The sequence below is a fragment of the Beta vulgaris genome, chromosome 5 (assembly GCF_026745355.1).
Source record: "Beta vulgaris subsp. vulgaris cultivar EL10 chromosome 5, EL10.2, whole genome shotgun sequence".
Taxonomy (NCBI): Eukaryota; Viridiplantae; Streptophyta; class Magnoliopsida; order Caryophyllales; family Amaranthaceae; genus Beta; species Beta vulgaris.
The window spans coordinates 50,464,784-50,490,545 of NC_079206.1; the positions used below are offsets into that span (position 1 = coordinate 50,464,784).

A 25,762-nucleotide genomic window follows, 5' to 3' on the forward strand; every position below is an offset into this window, starting at 1 on the left:
AGTATGTATTTCATGCCTTGGAATAATTTTTTCCTACTGTTTATAGGTTTATATAATTGATTTATCTGTTTTTGCATTCTCGTTTCTGTCAGTATATAAATCGTGAAAATTCTTTCTGGAGGCCGAAAAATTTATTTCTTTGTATATTATGTATTACCGTGAGTTTATGTAGGGAGTTTATTTATATTTTTAATTATTATATTGACTTTATTGAATATTCTGTAAATTAACGTTTAAAAATACTTTTAGAGTCCAAAAATTAAAAATAAAATTGTACCATGTCAGTAGAGCCATTAGGGTCGTATGATAATTTTTGTGTTATTTTACTAATCGTACTTATTAGTTTAATAATTATTATTGTGTTTTTGTTGTGAGTTTGAGGATATTCTTTTTAATTATTTAAGAGCGTGTTTATCAGAAATAAATTGTGATCTTTTATGTTCTTAGAAGCTGGTGTTTAGTAGGTTGCTGTAAGTATTATTGGGTATCATTATGTTTATATTTGGTTTATGTAAAAAAAATTGATTAGTTGTATACGTTTCATTTATTTAATAAGCCTTGGAGTAGTTAATTGGTAATCTTTTTTGATATGATGCATTTTGATTGAATTGTTAGTGCTGTAAAACTAGTTTATTATCATTGTTGATGTTTAGAGATGTTCAAAGTATTTATTGTTGGAGACATGTGTTGTAAGTTTGTAAGTTACTATTTTTTTTTTTGAGGAATTATGAGGAGTTGTTTTGATGAATTATGGGTACAAGGCCGGGTGGCATCCCTTTTGACGAATATTTGAGGTGAATGATACTTTCATGATATTTATAATTTTATTTTGAGATAAAAACATCCGGTGGGATAGATGTAGTCCTCGGTGAAGAACATGTCAACCACCTGGTTTGCGAACTAGGGGTAAACCTGGGTCAATTGTTGTCGTCCGAGAGGTTAGGAAGTTCTGTGTGTTCTACCCTGCATCGGGAGTTTGGCCATTCTTAGACACAGGCAGTGGGGAACATAATCCCATAGACTGACCTGGAGTTTGCGATCTGACAAACCTTATGAAGTAAATTGCGATCCACTTGCGTTCGATTTCTGACTCAATAACTTGTTGTACTTTTGTTTTATTATTTAAGTATTCTAGAGTTGATTTACTCACTATATTTTGTTTACTTGATGTTGATTATCACTTGTGTCACTTGTGAGCTTTATGGTTTTGGATGCATGTAAGCATGTTATAGTTATCATGATTGTATGCTTTCCTTTCTTTTTTAATCTATGTCTGAATCATGCTTTGATTTCTTTTGTTCCGGGAGAACTGCTAGTTACTCCCCACTGACTGCGGAATTATTTAATATATCCTTGCAGATCGGAATGACTTCTAGACTTGTGACTGCTTGGGCTAGCAGAGTGTGGGTTGGTAGTGAGAGGAAGCTTCTAGTATTCTTTTTGGTAGATGAGTTCTATGCTGACAATAGAGAGTCCAATGTTATGCTAGGTCTCAAAGACATTTAGTTTTTATTTGAGTCTTAATGGGAGACTTGCATGTCTCGTAGTTTTGGATGATGTTATGATATGACTTGGGATGTTCCTTTTTATTAGAACCATAATGTTTTCAGATATTTCTTTGGTAGCTATGAAACTTTGGTTTGAGGATTATCTTTATTTATTGTTTTAGAGTAGCATAACTGTCCTGACGTTATTTCCGCTAATGTCTTTTTAGTAAATCTTGATTAGATATTGTTTAGTATCTTAGTAGTAGAAGGACGGGGTGTTACACAAATCCCCAAACCCCATTCTATTTCAAGGTTTAGTTAATTCCTAATGGTTCCAAAGGGGAAATTCAAATCCACAAACCAGGGTTTACTATATTTTATGTTTCTCACAAAGGCAAGACCTAGAAGGTCTATTTCATCAACAACCTATTAGTTTTCGTGCCTTGGTGATCCTAGAGGGGCAAAATTAAACTAATAGGAAAGCGCAGTTTTCGTGCCTTGGAGTGGTATATCCGGTTTCCTTATTGATCACACATCCAACAATCTATTAGTTTAATTTTCCTTTCTTTTTCGGATATGGCTCAATCACTCAAGGACATGACTATGAACTTCTAAACGTTGGACAAGTTTGAGGGGGTGGGTTATCGGAGATGGCAAAAGAAGATGCACTTCTTGTTGACAACTTTGAATGTGGTACATGTTCTTTCATCACCCATGCCACCATTCCCGAAATATGAAGAGGAAGAGTCCGTGGAGACTACAAGGAAGAGAATAAAGTGGGAGAATGATGACTTCATTTATCGGGGTCACATCCTCAACTCCCTAACCGACACTTTGTTCGATCTTTACCAAAATGTGGAGAGTGCAAAGGAACTTTGGGATGTTCTTGAGGCCAAGTATATTTAGGAAGATGCTTCAAGTAAGAAATTTCTTGTTAGAAATTTTAATTCATTTAAAATGACTAATGATCAGCCTATTATAGAGCAATTTCATGAAGTTCGTCATATTTTGAACCAAATAAGATCACATGGTATGGTGATGGATGAGGCGATTGCGGATGCCTCAATCATTGATAAATTACCACATCCTTGGAAAGACAATAAGCGTTCCTTGAAACATAGGAAGAAATATATGTCCATGGAGCAATTAGGTTCCCATCTTCGTATTGAAGAGGGTACCCGAGCTCAACATGGGGTTAAGGATACTACTACAAGTATTCCTAAGTCTATCGTGAATATGGTAGAGGTTGGTGGGTCTAGTGGGACCAAGAAATCCAGCAATAACAACTCTAAAACCAATTTTGCAAACAAGAAGAGGAAGACCCTCACTTGTTGGGTATGCAATGAACCTCATTTCAAGAGGGATTGTCCTTCTAAGAAGAAGAAGAAGACAAAGAATGAACAACCTAGTGTTGTTCAAAACCAAGGTAAAGTTGCACATGAAAATGTAATTGAAGAAATGAATTTTGTGGCTATGATTTCTGAAATTATGTTTCTACAGGTTGATGATTCTTGGTGGATAGATTCGGGGGCTCTAGACATGTGTGCAATAATAAGAACTTCTTCATATCTTTGAAAGAATTGGATGATGGTCCAATCTTATATATGGGGAATGATTCTACAATAAAGGCCAAGAGTATAGGCCAAGTAGAATTGTTGCTAACCTCGAGAAAGACTTTAACTCTCCGGGATGTTGTTTATGTACCGGAAGTTAGGAAGAATCTTGTGTCGGGGGCTCTTTTGAATAAATTTGCTTTTAAAGTTGTATTTGAATCGGATAAGTTTATTGTTTCCAAGGGTGGTATTTATACAGGATAAGGGTTTTATTGTAATGGTATGTTTAAATTTAGTATTAATAATGCAATTGATACTAGTTCTATTTACATGCTTGATGTTTCTTCTCTATGGCGCAATCGATTATGTCATGTAAATTATCGTAGATTATATGACATGTCTAAGTTAGGTTTAATACCTTCTTTCGATTTAAAGTTAGAGAAGTGCAAGACAGTTATAGAAGTGCGAGACATGCATGCTAAATAGGATTACAAAGAATCCTTATCCTAGTGTGACTAGACAAACAGTATTGCTAGAATTAGTGCTTAGTGACTTGTGTGACTTTCATAGTTCACCTTCTTTGGGAAATAAAAAATATATTGTAACTTTTATTGATGATTTTTCAAGTTTTTGTTACATATATTTATTATTTACTAAAGATGAAGAACTAGAAAAGTTTAATCTTTAAGACCAAAGTGGATCTTCAACTTAATGAAAAAGTTAAAAGACTTCGGACGGATAGGGGTGGTGAATACTATAATCCTAGCTATTGTAGTTCCATTGGTGTAATTCATGAAACAACCTCCCCATACTCACCTCAAAGTAATGGTATAGCGGAAAGGAAAAATAGGATTCTAAAATAAATGGTTAACACCATGCTTTCTAATTCGGGTCTTAATGATGGTTTTTGGGGTGATGCAATTCTAACTGTATGTTATATATTAAATCGAGTCCTAATAAGAGGAATAAAACTACCCCTTATGAACTTTGGTGTAACAAAAATCCTAATATCAAGCACCTTAAGGTATGGGGTTGTAGGGTAATTGTCAAATTGACGTAACCTAATAGGAAAATTTTAAGTGAAAAAGGAATTGATTTCATTTTTATAGGCTATGCGGTACATAACAAAGCCTATAGGTTTTATGTCATTCGAGCCCAATGACTTTGTCTCTATCCATTATGTGATAGAGTTAAGGGATGCAATATTTGACGAGACTCGATTCTCATCGATTCCAAGACCAAAGGACACGATACCTAGTACTAGTTCCAATGTCGTAGATGACATTAACAATGATCATGATAGTACAACACCGGAATTTAGAAAAAAAGTAAAAGAATTAGAAAAGAGAAATCTTTTGGACCGGATTTTCAACTATATTTAATTGAAGGGTCAAGGGAGTCAATTGTGACTTAAATTTCATATTGTTACAATATGGAGGAGGATCCTAGGAACTATGATGAGGCTATGAAGTATCATGACTCTGCTTTTTGGAAAGAGGCAGTGAATGATGAAATGGATTCAATAATGGGAAATCATACTTGGATTTTAGCTAATGTACCTCCTGGTAGCAAATCACTAGGTTGTAAGTGGATTTTCGTAAGAAAAAGGAAGATCAATGGAACCATACTAAAACATAAGGCCCGGTTAGTGGTCCAAGGTTTTAAGCAAAGATATGGTATCGATTACTTTGACACTTACGCTCCGGTTGCTAGAATAACTACCATTAGACTTTTGATAGCATTGGTTGCAATTCATGGTCTAGTAATTCACCAAATGGATGTCAAACACTAGGAGAGTAATTGCTTATTACTGCGGTGATATTGCTGCGATTTTACCCATACGCAGCAATATATCACGTAAAAAGAAAAGGAAAAATATAAAATAACAATATTGCTGCGGTTTCGGCCGAAAACCGCAGCAATATGGTTTCAACGGGAACTTTTCGAAATTTTTTTGACTATTTGACCAAACATATTGCTGCGGTTTCTGACAAAAACCGCAGTAATATATTAAAATAATTTTAAAACTTATTATTTTAATATGTTGCTGCGGTTCCTTCTGAAAACCGCAGCAGTATTTTCATTAGGGTTTAATAAAACTAAGGCACCGTTTCTATTTCTCACCCTCTCACTTCACTTTCACTTCCTCTCACTTCCTCGGCCGTTTCATTTCTCACCCTCTCCTTCCTCTCACTTCCTCTGGCGTTTCATTTCTCACCCTCTCCTAATCTCCTTCCTCTCACCTTCGTTCCCCCTCTCACCTTCGTTTCCCCTCTCACCTTCGTTTCCTCTCACCTTCGTTCCACCTTCGTTCTTGTGTCGTCAGAAGACAACTAACGACTCCTCGGCAATTTCAAGGTCGGAAATTCGAAATTGAGGTGAACTTATTTCTTCAATTTGTTGTTTTTGTCTTGCAATTTATTCTGATCTAATCTCGATAAGGTTTGGCTGATAATTTTGCTGGGTTCTCTCTCAGTTCACCTTCACCCTCACGTTCAGCCTTCTCAATTCGTCATCGTTTCTTCGTTGGCCGTCGACATGGTTCGCATTAGAGCTAGCGGTGGTTCGATTACCAGATCTCGCGCACATCAAATCATCATCAACCACCAACACAACGACAATAAGCAATAGGTACATCGGAGAATTCCCACTTCTCTCCTTAAAAGTCAAAGTCGAGCACAGAAGCTGAGTATAGAGACAGAAAGCAACTTCAGCTTAGGATCTTTGGTCGAACTACCACAGGTACATCGAAGAAGGTTAATAACAGAATGAGAATCCTGAGAATTAGAGCGATAGAAGCGAGGGAGAAAGCAATCCGACCCAAAGCACTGAGAGCGAGACACTTTTGGCCGACAAAAGTGGCTGTCGGAAAGCCCTGCTGAAGAGCTTCATCACCAGGTTCTTTCTTACTTACGATATTATCTATTGAAACCCGTGAATCCTCCCTTTTTAAGAGTCAGGAGTGAGCTGGAGCGCAGCCATCTTATCCACTGAACTAGCTAGAAGCAAAAGCAGCAATTTATAGAAAGTTGAAACAAGCTTTAAGACTGTTTACAAGTGATCACCCATCCAGGATTGGAAGAAGTGCTATATGAAGACTTCGAGATCAAATAGAATATGTTTCTTTCCATTCCTCGTGAGCCACTTATTTCTCCGAAACAAGAGATCAAAGTGATTTTCTTCCTTTTTCCAAATAAGTCGACGGCCTTACACCATTGGGATACTTCGAATAAACTAGACTCTCTTCCAGAGAAAAGTGAGACCGTAAGAAGACTGAAGTATCAGTGATTTCGGATATCACTTATGATTTTAGCTAATTAGCTGCTATTCTCTTGTCTTTTTCCTCTTCCTTTGTTTCTTGTTTCTTCCCCAGCTATGAAATCAGTAGAAGGAACACAGCCGATTCGGAAACATTCTCCGATTCCTCTACAGAATATGGTTGAGCAAAAGAAACCGACTCAGCAAGGATATACTGATTAACCTATCTTTGGAGAGCTGCGAATCCTTAGATTGCTACTGGGAAGATCATAGCGGAAAAATCGAGACCTGACAAAAGAAGTAAACTTGAAATTCAATAACAGACGATTTGCTGCAAAGAAACGATTCGGTGCGCATTTCATTTCATGCTACTCCACGGTGGCTAGCTTTCCTGTTTGCTATCCCCTCGTTGTATCCAGATTGGGAATGAGAGTCAGGATATGCCCATTATCTAAAGCTTTTTTTTTAACTAGCTTTTAGTTTAGCGCTCCGCTCTCGAAGCTTAGTCTAAAGCAATCCGACCGAAAGCACTGGCTTAACGACGGGGTATGACCCCTCCCCCTGATTACCAGATCTTGCGCACATCAATCATCATCAACCACCAACGTAACGACAATAAGCAATAGGATTGTTGATTTTTAGTTTTTTTAGATTTAGTATTTAATTTTTATTTTCGCCGTTTCTCGCAAAGGCAGATTTGCTGCACTATCTGATTTAAATTTTAATTAACATTTTAATGTGTCTTTTTATTTTATTTTATTTTTAGATTTAGAATTCTGAATTTCAGTTTCTTATTTTTTTCTTTTTATTATAATATTTGTAATTAGTAAGTTATAATGTTGTTTTTTATATATTAATGAGATCTATGTCATTTTATCTTCAGTTTGTCTGCAAATTTGGTGGATAGTGGATGGATTAATTGTATGGTTTTAATCTTTCAAATTTAATTTTGAAATGCAAAAAAAATTTTTTTTTTTGCCCATATCAGGACCTATTGCTGCGGTTTTGGGAAACAACCGCAGCAACAGGCCAAACCGCATCAATATTCTCCTTTAAATTGATAACACATAATTATATTGCTGCGGTTTGGCCTAGAAACCGCAGCAATATAATTATTACCTATTGTTGCCCACTTAATTGTTGCGCACCCAAAATCGCAGCAATATGCCACTTTTTGACCGCAGCAATAAGCATTTATTCTACTAGTGAAAACTGCATTCCTTAATGGTGAATTGGAAGAGGAAGTGTACATGAATCAACCTGAAGGTTTTGTAGTCAAAGGTCAAGAGCCTAAGGTTTGCAAATTAGTTAGATCTTTGTATGGTCTTAAACAAGCACCAGTAATGGCATCAAAAATTTGATGAGGTCATTTTGTCTAGTGGGTTCAAAATAAATCAGTCTGATAAGTGCGTATATAGTAAATTTGGTAATAACGGTAACGGAGTTATAATTTGCTTATATGTTGATAATATGGTTATCTTTGGGACTGATTTGGAACAAGTGAAAAAGACCAAAGTATTTCTCTCTTCTAACTTCTCCATGAAAGATTTGGGGAAAGTGGGTGTTATTCTAGGTATTAGAATAATGAGAGGTAATGGGTCAATTTCTTTATCACAATCTAATTACATTGAGAAAGTGATCAAAAGGTTTAATGAAGCGAACTCGACTCATTTTGCTACTCTGATGGACCTTAGTGTTCACTTGGTTGCGAATAGTGGTACTCCTATTCCACAATTGGAGTATGCAAGCTTAATTGGAAGCTTGATGTATGCTATGACTAGCACTCGGCCGGATATAGCTTTTGCTATTGGTAAGCTCAATAGTTATACTAGTAATCCTAATATGTTGCATTGGCAAGCATTGAGAAGAGTGCTAAGGTATTTGAATAAAACTTTGGATTATGTCATAACTTACAAAGGAGAACCTTCTATTCTAGAAGGTTACTCGGATGCTAGTTGGATTTCCAATAAGGAAGATTATTCATGAACAAGTGGATGGGTGTTTCTTCTTGGAGGAGGTGCTATTTCATGAGAATCCAAGAAGCAAACATGTATAACGGATTCAACTATGGCATCGGAATTCATTGCATTGGCATCTTGTTGCCAAGAAGCAGAATGGCTAAGGAATGTGCTGAGTGAGGTTGACTTGTAGGTCAAACCTATGTCACCTCTTGCTGTTCATTGTGATAGTGCATCAACCATAGCTAAAGCTTATAGTGAAGTCTATAGTGGCAAGTCAAGGCACATTGGAGTTAGACATAGCTATGTGTGTCAAATGATAAGGAATAGTTGTATAACTATTAATTTTGTTCGGTCTAGTTTGAAAATTCAATGAGGATAGCACTTCTCAAGAAGGTTGGGAGCACTTGTTTAACACATCCTAAGGTTAGCGCTTGTTGCTACAATGTTAAGAGGTTGAATTCATTTCTTAATAAATCTTTGATAAGTGCTCAATTGTAGGAGCATGTTCGTAAAGATTTACCTATATAAGCTAGAGGTTTGGCTGCTTCACCAAGTCTAAGGCTTGACTTGGAATGCTTATGAATGGATGTAGACACCAAGGCTTCATAGGTGTCGGAGGTTAAGACCTAAGTTTATGCTTATGTGTATTAGTATCTTCAATGATTTGTGGTGATTATATGATTCAAAATTTTGTCTATCATTATGATCGAAATTATTGTAAAGTTACTTTTACTAAGTGGAGATTCAATCGTAAGATATTTTCATGATTCATGAGCATGTTTTGTTTGTCATTTATAGCAAGTTGAAAAACCTTTCAACATTACCCTATAAATGGGAGGAGGATTGTTGGAACATTTATAGTGTAATGGGTTTTATAAGCTCATATGGTCCTATACTAGAAACGGAGGAGGTCTAGTATGCTAAGATTAGAAAGCGCAAAAACACGTGAAACAATCAAGCAAAATAGGATGTTTGTCGCGGGTCGCGACCAGGGGGCCATCACTGGTAGTGACATCCATCACTGGTAGTGACGGACGTTGCGGGTCGCGATGTGCGTTCTGTTTTGGGGCGTGAAATTTTGCGTGGACGGTTTATAACCGTTGTATTGTGTACGTTATCCTTTTCATGACGATTAAGATTCATAATCAGAGGATTAAAGGGATATGAAGGCAATAATAACTCTAATATATGAAGGTGATATTTATATATGACTTTTGTCATTCTTATGAGGAGGTGGAAGAGAAAAAATCAGTTTTTGATGTTCCTAAACACTTGCTTTGCTTGAGAGAAACCTTGCTAGCTTCTCTCTAGTGTTCTTCAAAAACATCAAACATAAAAGTTCTTGTTGATTCACATAGAAGATCATGTAAATTGTTTTCTCCATTGTATCTCATTAGTTATTTCGTGGTAACCCGATGATCCTAGAGGGGAGAAATTAAACTAATAGGAAAATATAGTTTTCGTGCCTTGGAGTAGTATATCCGGTTCCCTTGTTGATCACACATCCAACAATAAGCAACACCCAAAAATTCTTGACTGAAGTAAATATGAAATCTAGCACACACTTCATCCAAACATGAGCAGACTTACGATAACTAGCAAGAAATCACCTGAATTTCACCTAATACCCACCATTGGCAGACTTACGATAAAGGGCTATTTTCTAAAAAAATATCAAAAAAATAAACCTCCCTTAAAAAGGAAATGATTGAACTCGACCGTTTCAAAACATATACCTCAGGCCTCATTTCACCCTTATGAACCACTAGTCCCATCACATCAAGTATCTCAGCAACACTCATCCCACAAAAAGCAAATTTCAACAAGAAAATCTACGTTGTGTTCTTTGTAGTAAAATTCAACCATTTAGCATTTTTCATACTTGGAACACCAAACTCATAAATCCATTTAAAAGAACAAGCGACCCCGAATGTTACATATTTTTCGAACAGAAAACCAGATGTTGTCCTTTTTTTTTATATATATTCAACAAAAACCACCTATACATATCCAAACAAAATAATAAGTACACAAAATTCAAGTAATCTCAAACTTATTAATATGTTTTCCAGAAGTCCTCTATCGCCCTGTTCTGTTCACCTTTATTTTCAATTCTTACAAGAAAAAATAAGTTCATATGAAAGGTCAGAGAAGATCTAATAAGAACTAACAAGTTCAGATAAAATGTAATAGGAAAAATTAACGCCATCAGTCTAAGGGCCTGTTTTCTTCGGCATAAAACAGCTAAACTGAATTGAACTGAACTGATCTGAACTGAATTGATCTGAACTGAACTGAACTGAACTGAATTGAACTGAACTGAACTGAAATGAATAGTGATATGTGAGGGTAAAAGTTTTGTCGAGAGCTGAACTGAACTGATCTGAACTGAACTGAAAATAAGCTGGGGAGAACAGGCCCTAAACTATGCGTGTCCTGCCAAAAACGGTCCCAACTATTGAAAATCCAGGTATGGACCCAACTATGGACCTCATCTTCCATAAACGGTCCCGGTGTCCTGGTGACCGGTTACAAGAGGTAAACTCAGTTTGCACGTGACTTTATTTTAATTTGTTTTTATTTTTTTAATCTTTTTTTAAAAAAATTACCAAAAAATAAAAACAATTCAAAAAAATTTTAAAAAAAATCTGAAAAAAATGTAAAAAAAAATCTGAAAAAAATTTTAAAAAAAATTAAAAAAAATCTGGAAAAAAGCTGTGCGGTTTTGGGGGTTGGGGGGGGGGGGCGGCTGTGGCGAGGATGGGGTGGGGGTGGTTCGGGTGGGTCGGATTGGGTGGGGGTTGGCTGGGTTTGGTCGAATTGGGGTGGGGGGCGTCGTTGGGGGTGGGGGTTCGGTGGTGGGCGAATTATGGGGTGGGGGGTTCGGTGGAGGGGAAAATCGTGGGTGGGGGGGGCCGACGGGGTGGGGGCCAGTTTTGGGGGTGGGTGGGGTCGGGGAAGGGGTTTCAGGGGTAGGTGGGGGGTTGGTTGGGGGGTGGTTTGGGTGGTTGGGCTGGGGGGAGGGGGTGGCTGGGCAGCAGAGCAGGGGAGGGGGCGGCTGGGCAGGGTGGGGGGTGGGTTATTTTGTTGGTATTTTTTTTGTATTTTTTTTTGTACTTTTTTGTATTTTTTGGTATTTTTTTGGTATTTTTTGATCTTTTTTGTATTTTTTTGTATTTTTGTGTATTTGTTTTGTATTTTTTCTATTTTTTGGTATTTCTTTGTTTTTTTTTTTTTTTTTTCTGTATTTTTTGATAACTAATCATAATTAGGAAACTAATTATATAATTAACAGCAAATTATATTGATAATGAAGGTTAGTGTGTTAATTAATTTTTAACTAACGTCTAAATGGTTAGATTTTACAAGTCATTTTAACCCTTAGGGGTTAGATTTGAGGTCGGAATTTGCAAAAAACGACCCGATTAGCCCGATTTGCGTGGACTGATGTACGTGTCAAAAAAATTGCCCTCTCAACGTTTAACAGGTCATTTTAAACTTTAAAGGGTCAGATTCGAGGTCGAAATTTGCAAAAAATGACCCGATTAACCCTGATTTACGTTCCCGATCGGATTAATCAAAGATAAAAATATAAAAATAAAAAACAAATTAAATAATAATCACGTACAAAGCACGTGACTAGAATTACCTACAATAACAGGTCACCCGGTAACTGGGTCCATTTTTGGAAGATCAGGTGCATAGTTGGGACCGTTCATATATTTTCAATAGTTGAGACCGTTTTTGGCAGGACGCTCATAATTTGGACTGGTGGCGTTAATAAAAAAAGGTTTAACACAGTAGACTCACAAATAAGTCTACTAAATTTATCTAAAACCTAATAAGAACTAATAAATTTAGATAAGTTCCGAAAACGAAGTTAACCTCCCAACTTTGTAACCAACTTTTGGTAATATCCCCACATACCATCACTATTACGGCTCCTAATCTCCTAAATTAGAGCAAACTCCACAACCCAAAATCTAATCTGACAAAAATCTAAAAGGGTATGGGACTTGGGACCCACTATGATTGTAGTACTCTCACTATTCTTTTCTTACTGAGCTGCCTACACATCTTCCTTGTCCCTTCATGTTCCCTTCATAAGACTAAACTACTTCTTCTTCTTCATATCATTTCCCTTTTTTTTTTCTTCTTAAATTTATATTCGAAACTACAAAATTTTCGACGGATTTTATTTGTCGAGGAGAGAGAAAATGGGAAATGGTTGCTGCTTCGGTGAGGCTGGAGGAAGAATGGCGGTTGGTAGTAGCATGACTGGTCAACACAATCATCCAAGTGATGGTCCAAACGACGCCGTTAGTCTCTTCCTTAAGTCTCGCGGCTACCATGGTCTCTTCTCTCAGATCGAGGTTTCTTTTCTCTCTCCTTTGACTCTTTTTCTTACTTTGACTATGTTAATTACTTCAATTATACGAAAATTTACTTATTCGCACACTTTGCTATAAATAGTAATATTAAATTTTGATGTTATCTATATTTAGTAAGAAGTTTTAATTATCACTACCGGAAATAATGCTTTTATTTACAATGTGGAGTTTTTTTTTTCTTTTTTTTTTTCTGGTAGTTTGAATTGTTGCTATTTATGGTAATTGATTGGTGGTGGAAATTATATTTATTTGGCAATTGCTTAATTAGATTGCAAATTGAGTAATATGAATATTCGATTCCTGATGTTTTTATGCCATGGAAGTAAAGAAATGTGAGATATTAGCTGACATTGGATGGATTAGGTTGGAATTTGGTGTGTAGCCGTACCTTTTGTAATTTTCAAATGAGTGCAAGTTCTGCACCAGCTGGACTAATCCAAAATTGGAACCAATGCTTGGATTATACACGCGCGAGCATCATGTGTAATATGCTCTCGAAAAATGTTGTTTCTAATTATATCAGACCTTGGGGTGATTTGGTTGAGTGTTATAGTTCTAGGGGCGCCTCTAATTCTTGGTTTGGACTGAAGGTGTGTGTGAGAGAGGGCAGGCCCAGGTGTTCTCTGTTTACGGCAAAAAAAGAAAAGAGAGAAAATTATACTTCCTCCATTCTGAATTAAGGCTCCGTTTGGTTGGGCCTAAAACATTTTCAGTGTAAAATGATTTTCATGGAAAATACAATTCCAAAATTAGTTTTATGTTGTTTGGTTCCATGTAAGAAGTAAAATGATGGAAAGAGAGGAAAATGAAAGGGAACGTAAGGAGATAGTGAGAGGAGTGAACTAGAGAAAGAAGGAAAACAATTTTCCCTTCATTTTGAAAGGAAAATGGTTTTCCATCATTGAGAGAGCAATTTTACTCCAAGGGAAAATGATTTTGCACTCCTTTGCAAACCAAACATTGTAAAATTGAAAATATAGGAAAACAGTTTTTCAGTAAAATGTTTTACGCCATACCAAACGGAGCCTAAGTGAAACACTTCTTTCTTTTATGTAAGAGCTTTTTGAGAGAAGTGTTTCACTTATTTCAGAATGGAGGAAGTACTAGTATGTTGTTTTATTGTTATTTTTTGTATAGAACAAAGATTTGAGATAAGATATGTTCTTTTATTTTGAACTCCATATCCTTTTACTTTGAACTGAATGTTCTTTCGGGGGGGAATGATGCACATTATTCTCCTTTGTGTGGGATTTTATATATGAATCATAAGCATAGCAATTTATTAATGAGAATGGTGGTGAAGTATTATGCTCTTGAGGGGAGCCTTCGCTGGAATGAATCCAGCCATACTAAGCAGTTTGACGCGGAAAAATGGAGTATATCCGTGTTTAATGACCTATCGAGAAAGGGAAAATGACGAGTTATCAGAATTAGTGAAGAATCATGTGTATGAACTGAAAAGGTTAGAGATACCAAATTAGTTGTTTGTTGATTCTATACCAACTCAACCGGCACGAATAATAGCACTGTTATTGGATCATAACCTTATGCGTTTCATCTTCTAGCAAGTTTATACAGGGAGTTGAGTCATATGCAACATACCTAAGGGTCCAAAGGCCTCACACTTTGACTTTCTTAGCAGTCTAGTATGACCTAGGCAGATTCCTTCTTGAGGTGTATCTCTCTTGTTCTAAAATTATTTTCTTGGCAAAGAGAGTATTCACGTTTGAGCCTATTGATTCTTAGCAACCGTGAACTGCTTCCTGAGCCACGTCTTATAGTGCTGTGCATAATCATTTGAGAAACCTGAATATCCAATCTGATTTCTCATCTGAAGTTTGGATGTCGGATCTGAAATTCTGTAGGATCTGATGTTGACTTTTCCGGATATTGGGTACCAGTTAAAATACAAATTATTTCATCCCTATCTGACACATCAAATTTGTAGGATAAGACTTTGGGATCTTTTAAGTCATCTTCACTATTGGGATTTTGTATACTTAATATCCTTCTTTTTTGTTCAAAACCATTATCTGCTTGCTCTGAAGAAGAGCTTCATTATTGTGCACTAGTTTTCTTAGCTGTAGCCATTATCAATGGGATGCTTGAATTCGACATCTTGACATTACCTCCAAATTATTGTAGCTCTCATAGGTCATGCTGTTGGTTGATAAGGCTCTATGTACGAAGAGAGCATGCAGACCGGGAGAGAGGAGAGAGCAACTTCTGATCTAATCTTGGTAAATGAAACATGTTTCATGTGGCTTTGCATCAGACATCTTACTATAGCAACGACAAAATATTTTAGAGCTGGATGTTAGGATCTTAGGAAGAACTACATTTATTCCAAGGAGATTAAATCCTAAAAGACAATTGGTTTTATTTTTGAAATTACTGGAGAGATTTAGATATAGAATAATTCTGTAAAATTTCTTGTAAAGCAATGTTGTGCAAATTGTTATACCTAATTTAGCACCTTTGAAATGAAATTTAAATTCAGGTTCACTCTTAAGCTCAGCCAAACACCTAGACAAGTAATTTATACACAACGCAAGAAAGCAGAGGAGAGAGGAGGGCCCTACCCCGACCCATGTTTTTGGGTGTAATCTTTGGCAGAATTCTTAACTTACAAAGTAGATGAAGTTATAGTTGTACAGATTTTACAAGTTTAAAGTTCGTGGCTGTCATTTCTATCAACAAAAATAAAACTCTTTGGGAAAACCCAACATAAGATTTCTTACAGAAATAGGCTCTCTATATAATTGTGAGACTACCAAAGATCCAACTTCAAGATAGCATATATTCATCTTCTAGTATTTACTTCAATGATCCAATCAATGGCTGAGAACACATGGTAACCTAAACCAGTACATCATTCACTTGTGAACCAAAGAACAAGCAATAATCAATTCAACAAGCTGTTAACACTGTAAGATGTTCTACATTAGAAACTAGCATACGCTTGTACCCTTGATAGCTCTGAGCACTTGACTTTCTTTGAAGAAGTTTGTGACAGCACATGTCGCTATTTCTTTGATATTTCCTCCATCCCAAATTAGTTTGAACACTTTCCTTTTCATCAATCCAACATTTGTTTCAACACTTTCTATTTAGTAAGTTGTTGGCCTTATGGACTAAACACAAACTTAACCTGATGTTAGTTACTTCCCTTGAAAAACAACAAGAATAGCACACACAAATTTTTTGATGATAATATTAACCGATTTCTTCTTTTATTACTAAACTGCAAAATAGCAATTGCAATGTATTTCTTGCCGTCAACTCCATTCTTTTTTTTCCCATAACCTCCATTTTTCTTCCTCTAAACTCCACAACATTTGCATAAAAACAACTTCCTACTATCCTATATTTGTAAGACTTACAAAATCTCCTATTCCTACTAAAATATGTAAACTACCACTAGATCTCTAAAATAATTAGGCAACAATATATTTGGAGAATAAGTAATTTACTTCATACCTAAACTCCTACCTGTAACATATCCTAATCTTATTAAACTTCCTAAAACACAAAGACTTCTTATTCCATAATACTTCCCTAATCAAATAGACTTCTAATTAATGTTGGTGTACATCTTGGATTGCAACCCAACAATCTCCTGCTCAAGACAAGATCACCACTTCATAATGAGGCTTTTTCTATGGGATATAGCCATAAATCCGCTTCGACCAAACCACCTCACAAACCACCACAAGAACTGCAATGTGGAGTCCAGAAACTACTTGAGACTCTATGGACATGTCATGAACGGCATAGTTCTGCAAGGACTAACTTAGACTTTATGGAGAAGTCATGGACTGCCTACTTGATCCTCTCCCTTGGGCTAAACAGGATCCGACAAAACATCTTCCTCTGCTGTTGCCAACCAACGGGACACGCTGTCAAACACCAAAGACCACGAAGACTTTCAACTCAAGACACCAAACATATATAACTTCAAAAATAACTACATCTTGTGACTTGTCTATTGGCTTCTTATATGATACCTGGATTTCAAACACTTCTTTTATGTTGCTTCAACTTCTCAGGATCAAACCATTAGCTCTGATAACACTTGTTAGGAACTTCACTTCAAAAACAACAAGAAACACATATACAAAATTTTGAATGGTTGTTTAATCCACCACTTCCTTTATTAAAATGTAAAGTAACAACTACAATATATTTTTTATCCTATCAACAATGTTTTTCTTCCTAACAAATGCAATTTTATTCCTCTCATCTCAATAACAATTGCATAAGAAAACCTCACTACTATCTTGCATTTATAACAACATTCATTTTTCTTCCTCTCATCTCGTATTCCTACTCGAATACGTGAGCTAGCACTAGATTTCTAACATAATTAGGAAATAATGTAATTGGAGAATAAGTAATATATTTTTTAACTAAACTATGAAACATAATATATCCTAATCTTCTTGAACTTCCTAAAACACATACTTTTCATTTCATTATACTTCTATACTCAAATAGACTTCTAATGAATGTTTGTGTGCTTCTTGGATTAACCGAACACCCCCAAACTCCTATTTCCCCTTAGAAAATTGAGTTGAGTTCTCCCACCATGACCTAATCAAATATTGCAACAATCATATCTTTTTAGTCCTTTGTCCTTACTACTTGTGGCGCAACCTTTACTCGCCTCCCGCAACATAGCTGCTGTTGCAGTTATTGTGAAAGTAGCCACCACATGTTGTGAGGATAGGGTTCTAGATAGGGAGAATGAGGAAGTATGGAAAAAGAATTTGAGCCGTTAATCAAGGGGAGAGAAAAGGGCTTTTGGTGGTAGTTGTGGTGTTGAATAGGACGAATGAGAGGAGGTTTTCACGGTGGTGGAGCCATGGGATATGAGGAGAGAGAGAAAGGGAAAATATGATATGTAGATAAACAAGTTCAAATTTATAATGTTCATAATCTACAAGTTTTGACTGGAAAAATCATCTGTGATCCAGTATCTTAATATGAACAGAGTAGGAACTTAAACTCCTTATTAGTCTGTTGATTTGTTTCTTCAAATTAGTAGAGTTGCCGTTGCATAATGATTGTACATATGGAATTATTATGTTAAAATCTATGGCAAAGTTGATATTACTCTTATCAAGGGCTTTCATCTTTTGAAAATGGACCTCTGCATTCTAGCTCAAGTATGGTAGTCCAATAAGTTTTGTTTATTTTATCTTCATTTAAAGATGATGAATTTTAATCTATGCTTGGCTTGCCTATCTTAGGCCAGATAAGTGAGCTGATTCCACCCCCGGGGATCCTTCCTTGGACGTACATAGGGCCTTGCCCACCCTCCATTCATTAGTTCATATAGTGAGAAATTAAGGAGGGTGGAGACTTGTTCTAAGTTTGAACCTCGGCGGTGCCTTTGGCAATTCACTAGATGCCATTAAATTACAAACATATAAACAGTAATATTATTATGCATAATGGACCTGATGATTAGGTCTTGTAAGCAAGACCTTGTAGTAAGTGCTAAATCTTTCTCTTGTGCTATTGCGCAGCTGTCATTGTCAGCTTCAAGCTTACGTGATCGAGATGTGCTTTCGAAGGTTTGTATACATAGATCCTCTTTGCTATGTTAATCTGCTACTTTTATGACTTGTATTATTTGATTCCAGTTTACATCTGACACTGCTGGTATCAGGATTTCAAGAGGTTAAATCTTCACGTGTGCTCCAAGTTTTGCATAGATAACAAAACTAAGAGACTAAGAGTTCTTTGCTAGCATCTATTTTTGATATATTTCTGTGCATTTAGTGAAGCAAAGGAAATATTAAGAATATGTGTGATGCATCACTCAAGCATGAAATATCTGCTTATTGAATATGTGCTTAGTGTTTAATGGGGGGAAAAAATGCATAAATATGCTTCAGAAGGAACTCAAATTAGCTAGTAGAGGCTTTATGATTGGTCGAAAGACTGTCAAGTTTTGATCGTGATTATGCGTGGCTTAAGCATGAAACGTCAGGTTTTTGAACATGTTAATGGGGTTCAACATGCAAAATATGCTCCATAAAGCTAAGAACTCAAATCAGCAAGTAAATGATTTATGACTGGTGGAAACACTGAATTTTGTTCTTTACTTCCTTTAAGCTACCATATCTGATTTTGGCAAATTTAACTGCTTGTATTGTCGTTAAGCTCTTGGCCTTACTAAGGTAAGATTTGCTTGTCTGACCTTCATATTGCAAGGTTGGCTCTGAACCTTTTTGTTGGGAACACTTTTTTTCTTTAAGCATTTCTTAATAGACTTAATAGTAATCTCACTCCGTTTTTCTGTTCCTTTTTTCGCCCATGCTGTGTTTATGCTTGTAGAGTGATCCAATGGCAGTAATTTATATGAAAGGAAGAAATGGTAGACTTGAAGAACTTGGACGGACCGAAGTTGTATCCAATTCACTAAATCCTACATGGATTGAAAAGGTCAACGTAACGTATCATTTTGAACTTTTGCAGACATTAACGTAAGCTCCTTAGCTCCTTCCAGACCTCCTGATGTGATGAAATTTTACTTGGTTTGCTGTAATTTGATGTCAGAATTCTATGCTGTCAGGTTTCGTGTTTATGATGTTGATACTCAGTTTCACCACGTAGATGTACAGGTACATGCACCACTTGTAGTTTTCTCAGCTGTTTGTCGCTAATTCCTCATTAGTTTCTATCTACTTTTTCTATGTGTTTTGACATGATTGTTGTTACTGTGAGCACTTGGTTACAGTATTGGGAGGTCACATAAAATGGGTTATGTTTGTCATGTTTTCTTTTAGAAACAAGTTTGAGTATTTGAAGGCAGATTGTGCAGTGCATACAGTTGTCAACTTTTGATTAAATTGACCTTTTTATTGCCTTCCCTTGTCTCATTCTGTTGAGTGTTGACAGATATAAGCTTTTATGAATTTTGTACTTATATTAATTTTTGTTGTATGTGGCAATAACTATTTGAGATCAAGAGGTTTTGTTGAAACATTTATTCCAACGTACATACGAGGACATGCATATCCGGAATGGACAAAATAATCCACTCTCAGGGGTATTTCGATGAAATTGTTTGTTAGAAACTCTTACCATTTCAGTTTTGAGTCAACAGAATGACCAAAATAGCCTCAAAGGGATTATGATGTTCGCCCTTGGGGATATATGCATGCTCTATTAAGTATTCCCATCTGTTCCAATTTAATATTATCTTGCCTGTTTGAGGCTTCCTAGAAGACAACTAGAAAATAAAAGTTTGTGGAATGAGGGGATTTTGCATTGGTCATCATTTTATGTGTTCCTTTCCAGATTATCGTGTTTGAAAACAATGTGATGTCCTTTCAGAAATGTTATTTTTTGTGTTTGGTGAAATGGTCCTACAGACCTACAGGTAACTCTCCACGAATGTAGGTTAACACATCTCAAGAGAACTGGAATAAAATTATCATCGAGACCCATGTTTGTGTCCAAGTTTCTTGCATAAAACTTTTTTATGGGGAGTGAGTATGACTTCATCCCTGAATTCTTGGAAAGTTGGACTACTATAAATGAGAACTGTGATGAGAAAGGAGAGTCTGATAGAGTGATAGAGAGATAGGTTGCTTACAACTTAGTTTCACTCTAGGATTTTACTGGTACTGAACTTATGCTTAAAGAGAATACTGTTCACTGGATGTGGACATTGACTCCAACTGAAAACCAAGTATAAAATGAAAGATACCTGAGAAAACTTTTAACGAAAAGTGAGTTCACGGCCTAAGCTTAAAGTTGGGGGGTTGAAAATGCTTGACTTATTCATTCAATTTCATTTTTTAGCGAACTTGTTAGCAGCAAGCAATTCGTTGTTGAATATTACATGTACGAAATATTATGTACAATACAAATTTGTGCGAATTCAAGCAGAAGACATTGCTTTTTATGATAGATCTTTTTACTGCTGCAGATGCTTAAATTGGATGAGCAGCAATTTCTGGGTGAGGCTTCATGTACATTGTCAGAGGTATGCTTATATGGATGGCATGATTTTCCATATCTTTTAGATCACGATTCAGTGCTATTTCTGGTTTTAAATTACCCCCTCCTCCAATGGAACATTCATCATGTACTTATTCCTGTGGTTGAAAGGGTTGACATGTACTTAAAGAATCTGTAGCCTTCATGACATTAAGTGTCTGTAGATCCTAAGATGATGATTATACAACTTAAGTGTGATATTGCTGACTTTATGACAAATTCCGTTAATTACATGTTTGATGATAGCTGTTCGCATAATGTCTTTTTTTTTTTTTTTTTTTTTTTTCTTTTCCAGATGTTGTCTCTCTCTCCCTTTTTTTCCCCTTTATATATCAAACATCATGTCTTCTTTGACAATGAGCATGTCTGAACATACATCAGCTGCATTTGCACTCTTGTTTGTTGTTTTGTATACTTAAAATTTCCATTACCATTTCTGTGCCGTGGACATGCAGATAGTTACCAGATCAAACAGATTATTGACATTAGACCTTGCGCAACATGAGGACATTATGAAAGCAGCCCATCCAAAAAGCTATGGAAAGCTCACTATTCATGCTGAAGAATCTATTAACTCAAAGATCACAACTGAAATGATATTAAGGTGTTCAGAGTTGGAAAATAAGGATCTCTTCTCGAAAAGTGTATGGAATTAGATTTCTTCCTTCTTTCTTGTCAATCTGATGCTGTACAGTACTCCTGAACATGCAGTTTGCAATCATATTCTGCAGGATCCATTCTTAGTGATATCTAAAATTGTAGAGAGTGGCATTTCTATTCCAATTTGCAAAACAGAAGTCATAAAGGATGATTTGGACCCAACCTGGAAGTCCGTGTTCCTTAATATTCAACAAGTCGGAAGTAAGGTATAGGAACCTTCTCTACTTTTAGATGTGTGGCAAAATTGCTGTCAAGGCTGTCTGATATTGATGCAGGCCAAATCCTAGGCTGGGCCTTGCGAAGCAAAAGGTTTGGAAAATTATGTAATAGTTTGTAATGGTGCTAGACTGCAACTCTACAAGCTTCATCATAATTTTCTCAACATATTTCTTACCCCAGATTACACTGTAAATGGAGCTGTTCCATTTGTTCTCTTTGATCTAAACCCTCTTGTCTTCTGTCATGCAGGATAGTCCATTAACAATCGAGTGCTTTAACTTTAACAGCAATGGGAAGCATGATTTGATTGGGTAACAAAGAAAAATCCTATCGTTAGTGTTCAATCTATGTGATTAAGATTTTGTATTGACTTTCTTTCCATATATTAATCAGGAAAATCGACAAATCACTGGTTGATCTTGAAAAGATCTATTTGAGTCAGACTGGTGCAAATCTATATCTACCTGCTGCTGCTGGACATGATTATCACAATAAGGTTTTAATTTGAGGACTCGATAGAAAATTTTGCTGTCTGTTTATTGTCAAACCTCCTTCTTGTATGATGAATTTGGCAGTATTGATCCAGGTCTTGAAAAGTCAACTCTTTGTGGACAAGTTCTCAGAGAGTGTCCAATACACTTTCCTTGATTACTTGGCTGGTGGATGTGAGTTGAATTTTATGGTGGCCATTGATTTTACAGGTGAGTCGTATGCACTCTAGAGTCTAGGGCTCTTTTTGAGATCGTATTGAGATGATAGTTTATACTTCTTTTATTAATCTCTGGACATGGTTTGGATTCTCGAGTTGCCTTTAGAGATAATTCTTGGAAAATTTTCGTTCATTTTTTATTTTGTTGGTATGAATCACATGTGTGTGCATGCGTGCATGCCTGTGTGGAAGTCTACTGGTATTAGGATGGAAGCTCAATGTCAATATGTGAGCTATCCACTTTCTCGTCCCTATGTATGCACACGTAGGCTACTATGGAAAGGCATTGTCTTCATAGTGATTCATATATGAAAGGGAGGCACATTAGTAAGCGCTGACTCACGTATCTTCTTTATCAGCTTCAAACGGGAACCCCCGCCTCCCTGATTCCCTGCATTACATTGATCCATCAGGTCGCCCAAATGCATACCAGAAAGTAAGAGAAAATAATTATATGTAGATTACATAACATCTAAACTTAAGAACTCTGGATAACTGTAAGATTTTATACTTTAGGCAATTCAGGAGATCGGGGGATTGTTGCAGTTTTATGATTCAGACAAACGCTTTCCTGCCTGGGGTTTTGGAGCACGTCCTATTGATGGTCCTGTTTCTCATTGCTTCAACTTGAATGGAAGCAGTAATTACTGTGAGGTGCGGTAGTCAACTAGACTTTTTAATCAGAGCAGATTTCCTCACTGCCTCCTATTGTTATTGAAACTTAAAATTTCTTCTGTTTTCAGGTTGAAGGGATTCAAGGAATCATGACAGCATATATAAGTGCTCTATTCAATGTTTCACTTGCTGGGCCAACCCTTTTTGGTCGTGTTGTTACTGTTGCAGCTGATATTGCTAGTCAGGCTCTTGTAGAAGGACAACAAAAATACTATGTTTTACTAATAATCACGGTAAGATATGCTGGAAAGCGGAAAAGTTCTGATTAATGGACAATCTTTTTTTTCTTGATTTAGGACCATGTATTTTAATCTACTTGATTACTAATGCCAAAATGCCTCTCAGTCAACTGAGTGTCCTAAAATCTAAAACATCTGGCTCTGAGAATGCTGTTGAGTGCTCCCCATAAACAACATGATTAGATGTCGATACCTATATGGTCCAGTTGTATGAGGCTTGTTTGCCCATCCTGCTCTACTATCCCACCTCCTAAAAGTTTGTTCTCGTAGAGAGTAGACTGATAAGGTGCTTAAGAGCCTCGATAACTAGTTGCTAGAAAGAATTTCATATCCAGGGCCTTGTTCAGATACATGGCAAGTTTTAGATGGAGATCAGAAAGTTGGCACCTGACAGGAGAGAAAATCAAGATGTGAATATGAGATAATGGAGAGAGATAGGAGATTTAAGATGGAGGAATTAGAGGAAAAGGGGAAAAAACGAGGGAAGATTTGATGTAGGTGACAGAAAAGAGAGTTAACAGAGTTCAGTAATGATAATGCATTTTCAACATGTTACAATTTTAGCTCTATCATTTATGAAGCCTCAAGATAGAAGACGATGTAAAACCCTAACAGCTCTTTTGGTGTGATGCAATTATTGCAAATTTAAGGGAATGTTATACTTCTATACTGCAGTGCTGCCTTGGGAACTCATTTTTTAACTAAGCTGAAGGAATTTAAAAATGCTTCCTCTGTCTCTATTTATTATTCATCGGGCTTTATCAGTCTTGTAATTGTTGCTTAGAATCCTTTAATTCTCTCTGGGACTGCTCGGGGAAATTCATTTTCCCTTCCGATCAAGGATCCCCACTGTCTAAGGACTGCTCTATTCACTTGTTAAAGCTCTCTCTTAGGATATTTTTGCTACATTATTTTAAGAAGTGTGGATAGTCTTCCTAGGTGGAGAACACATTAGAGAGCAATTGTTGTTCTCGGAATCAGCATTCTCAATCTGATTCAACTTGTCACAGGATGGTGTGATAACAGATCTTCAGGAGACGAAAGATGCTATTGTAAAGGCATCTGATCTGCCATTGTCAATACTCATTGTGGGAGTCGGAGGAGCTGATTTTAAGGAGATGGAGGTACGTGTGTGTATATATTACAAATTAGCACATGAACTCAGCATAGCTCTGTCTTGGTACAATTTCTTTAAACTTTTCTTTGCAGTTTTTAGACGGAGACAAAGGAGAGAGACTTGAGAGTACAAGTGGGCGTGTTGCATCCCGTGATATTGTGCAATTTGTGCCATTCCGGGATGTCCAAGGTCAGTAAACTCTCTTTGAGCTAACGCGGTTGCGCTTCAATTAGTTACTGACAGAGTATTGTGTCCTGTTTTCGGTTGCAGGTGAAGAGGTCTCCATGGCTCAAACACTTTTAGCAGAATTGCCCTCACAATTTTTAAGTTACATGCGGACCAGGGGAATTGAACCCAAAAGCATGATATTGTGATAACTGTACATATGAATATTTGGTTTTGATTTGTGCTTTCGGTGGTGAATCGAGTCAAAATTATCAGCTCGATGCCCAATTGTCCATTATTTTTGTTTTGTTATATTTCCTTTCTTTTCCCCCTTTTTTATTATTATTTTTTTAAAATTGTGTCACCTTTGAAAGGGGGCAGATGAGAAAAGGGGTGATCCCTTGTGTAGTAGGCAGAAACTATATTCCTATGTCATACAAAGCAATGTTTGTTCTTTATATTACAGGTGTAAATATTATGTTTTCAATTTCTTCTGGTGCTGGGAAACTAAGGAGACACAAAGGTCCACTTATATTTTATGCAGAGCCCCTCAAAAAAAAAAAAAAAAAAATTATGCAGAGGGTGTTTGACACGTGGTTATTATAGAAAATTTAATTAATTTTATCTTAAAAGATAATGCTTTGAACATTTCAACAACATGACTTCTAGTTTGTTTTTTTATATGGTAATTTACTAGTCCAAGTAGGCTTAGTCTTTATGAGATAGGAGGGTAAGAAGAGGATCTCAACCTATAAGGAAATTTTCAGAGATTGAAAATAGGGAATTTATACCCACCTGACTCCTCGTTTAAAAGTTTACAAATCTTTATATGTGGATGGTTACACCTATTTTTAGGTGTAGTTGGACCATACATAAGGTCCATGCGGGATCTTTTTCTCTCGTCTTCTTTCTCTGTAAATTTTGAAGTCGAAGATAGACAAACAAACATTCAAAACCCTAGCTATGGTGAAACAACTCATTGCTTCTTCTCTCGGACTCTTGCACATATCTAACCATTCTCTTGAAAAAGAAAGAACTCAATTCATTCATTTTGTATCAATTTCTCCCACATATTTCATTAAGTTATACATTCGATTAACTCCATTCCGACCTTATCTTCCTTTCTTCCTCGAAGTTCTCAAAAATGGCGCAATTATCGACAATCTCGATGTGTATTTTTCTACCGATGATACATTCATCCATTCATTGTTGCTGCTTTCCTATTCTTCATGCCAGATTTATTATGATTTTAGTTTTTCTTTAGAAAATTTTTTGTACAGGAAGAGAAAGAGAAATAGACTAGGGGAAAATT

At 36.3% G+C, this 25,762-nt stretch overlaps 1 protein-coding gene across 2 annotated transcripts; it reads left to right on the plus strand.

Annotated features, from left to right (window-relative positions):
* The first annotated feature begins 12,343 nt into the window (after positions 1–12,343).
* LOC104884112 (protein BONZAI 1) lies at positions 12,344–24,937 on the plus strand. 2 transcript variants are annotated; one of them, XM_019247526.3, is made up of 17 exons: positions 12,491–12,632; positions 14,796–14,890; positions 18,182–18,229; positions 18,996–19,144; positions 19,234–19,282; positions 20,596–20,652; positions 21,122–21,310; positions 21,398–21,532; positions 21,795–21,856; positions 21,939–22,041; positions 22,132–22,246; positions 22,614–22,690; positions 22,771–22,908; positions 22,998–23,162; positions 24,179–24,292; positions 24,378–24,474; positions 24,556–24,937. In XM_019247526.3, exons 2-17 carry the CDS (start codon positions 14,831–14,833, stop codon positions 24,657–24,659), a joined length of 1,662 nt encoding a protein of 553 aa, XP_019103071.2. In that variant the 5' UTR covers positions 12,491–12,632; positions 14,796–14,830; the 3' UTR covers positions 24,660–24,937. The 2 variants fall into 2 exon arrangements, with proteins under 2 accessions (XP_010667006.2, XP_019103071.2); XM_010668704.4 differs by lacking the exon at positions 14,796–14,890 and having other exon boundaries at positions 12,344–12,632.
* The last annotated feature ends 825 nt before the right edge of the window (positions 24,938–25,762 follow it).

Bases quoted from the DNA above. Each gene is read 5' to 3' on its own strand.
- LOC104884112 (XM_010668704.4), top strand. From the start codon at position 12,477: ATGGGAAATGGTTGCTGCTTCGGTGAGGCTGGAGGAAGAATGGCGGTT. The intron at 19,145-19,233 runs GTAAGCTCCTTA...CTATGCTGTCAG, and splicing joins GAACTTTTGCAGACATTAAC to GTTTCGTGTTTATGATGTTG. The intron at 19,283-20,595 runs GTACATGCACCA...TTACTGCTGCAG, and splicing joins TTCACCACGTAGATGTACAG to ATGCTTAAATTGGATGAGCA.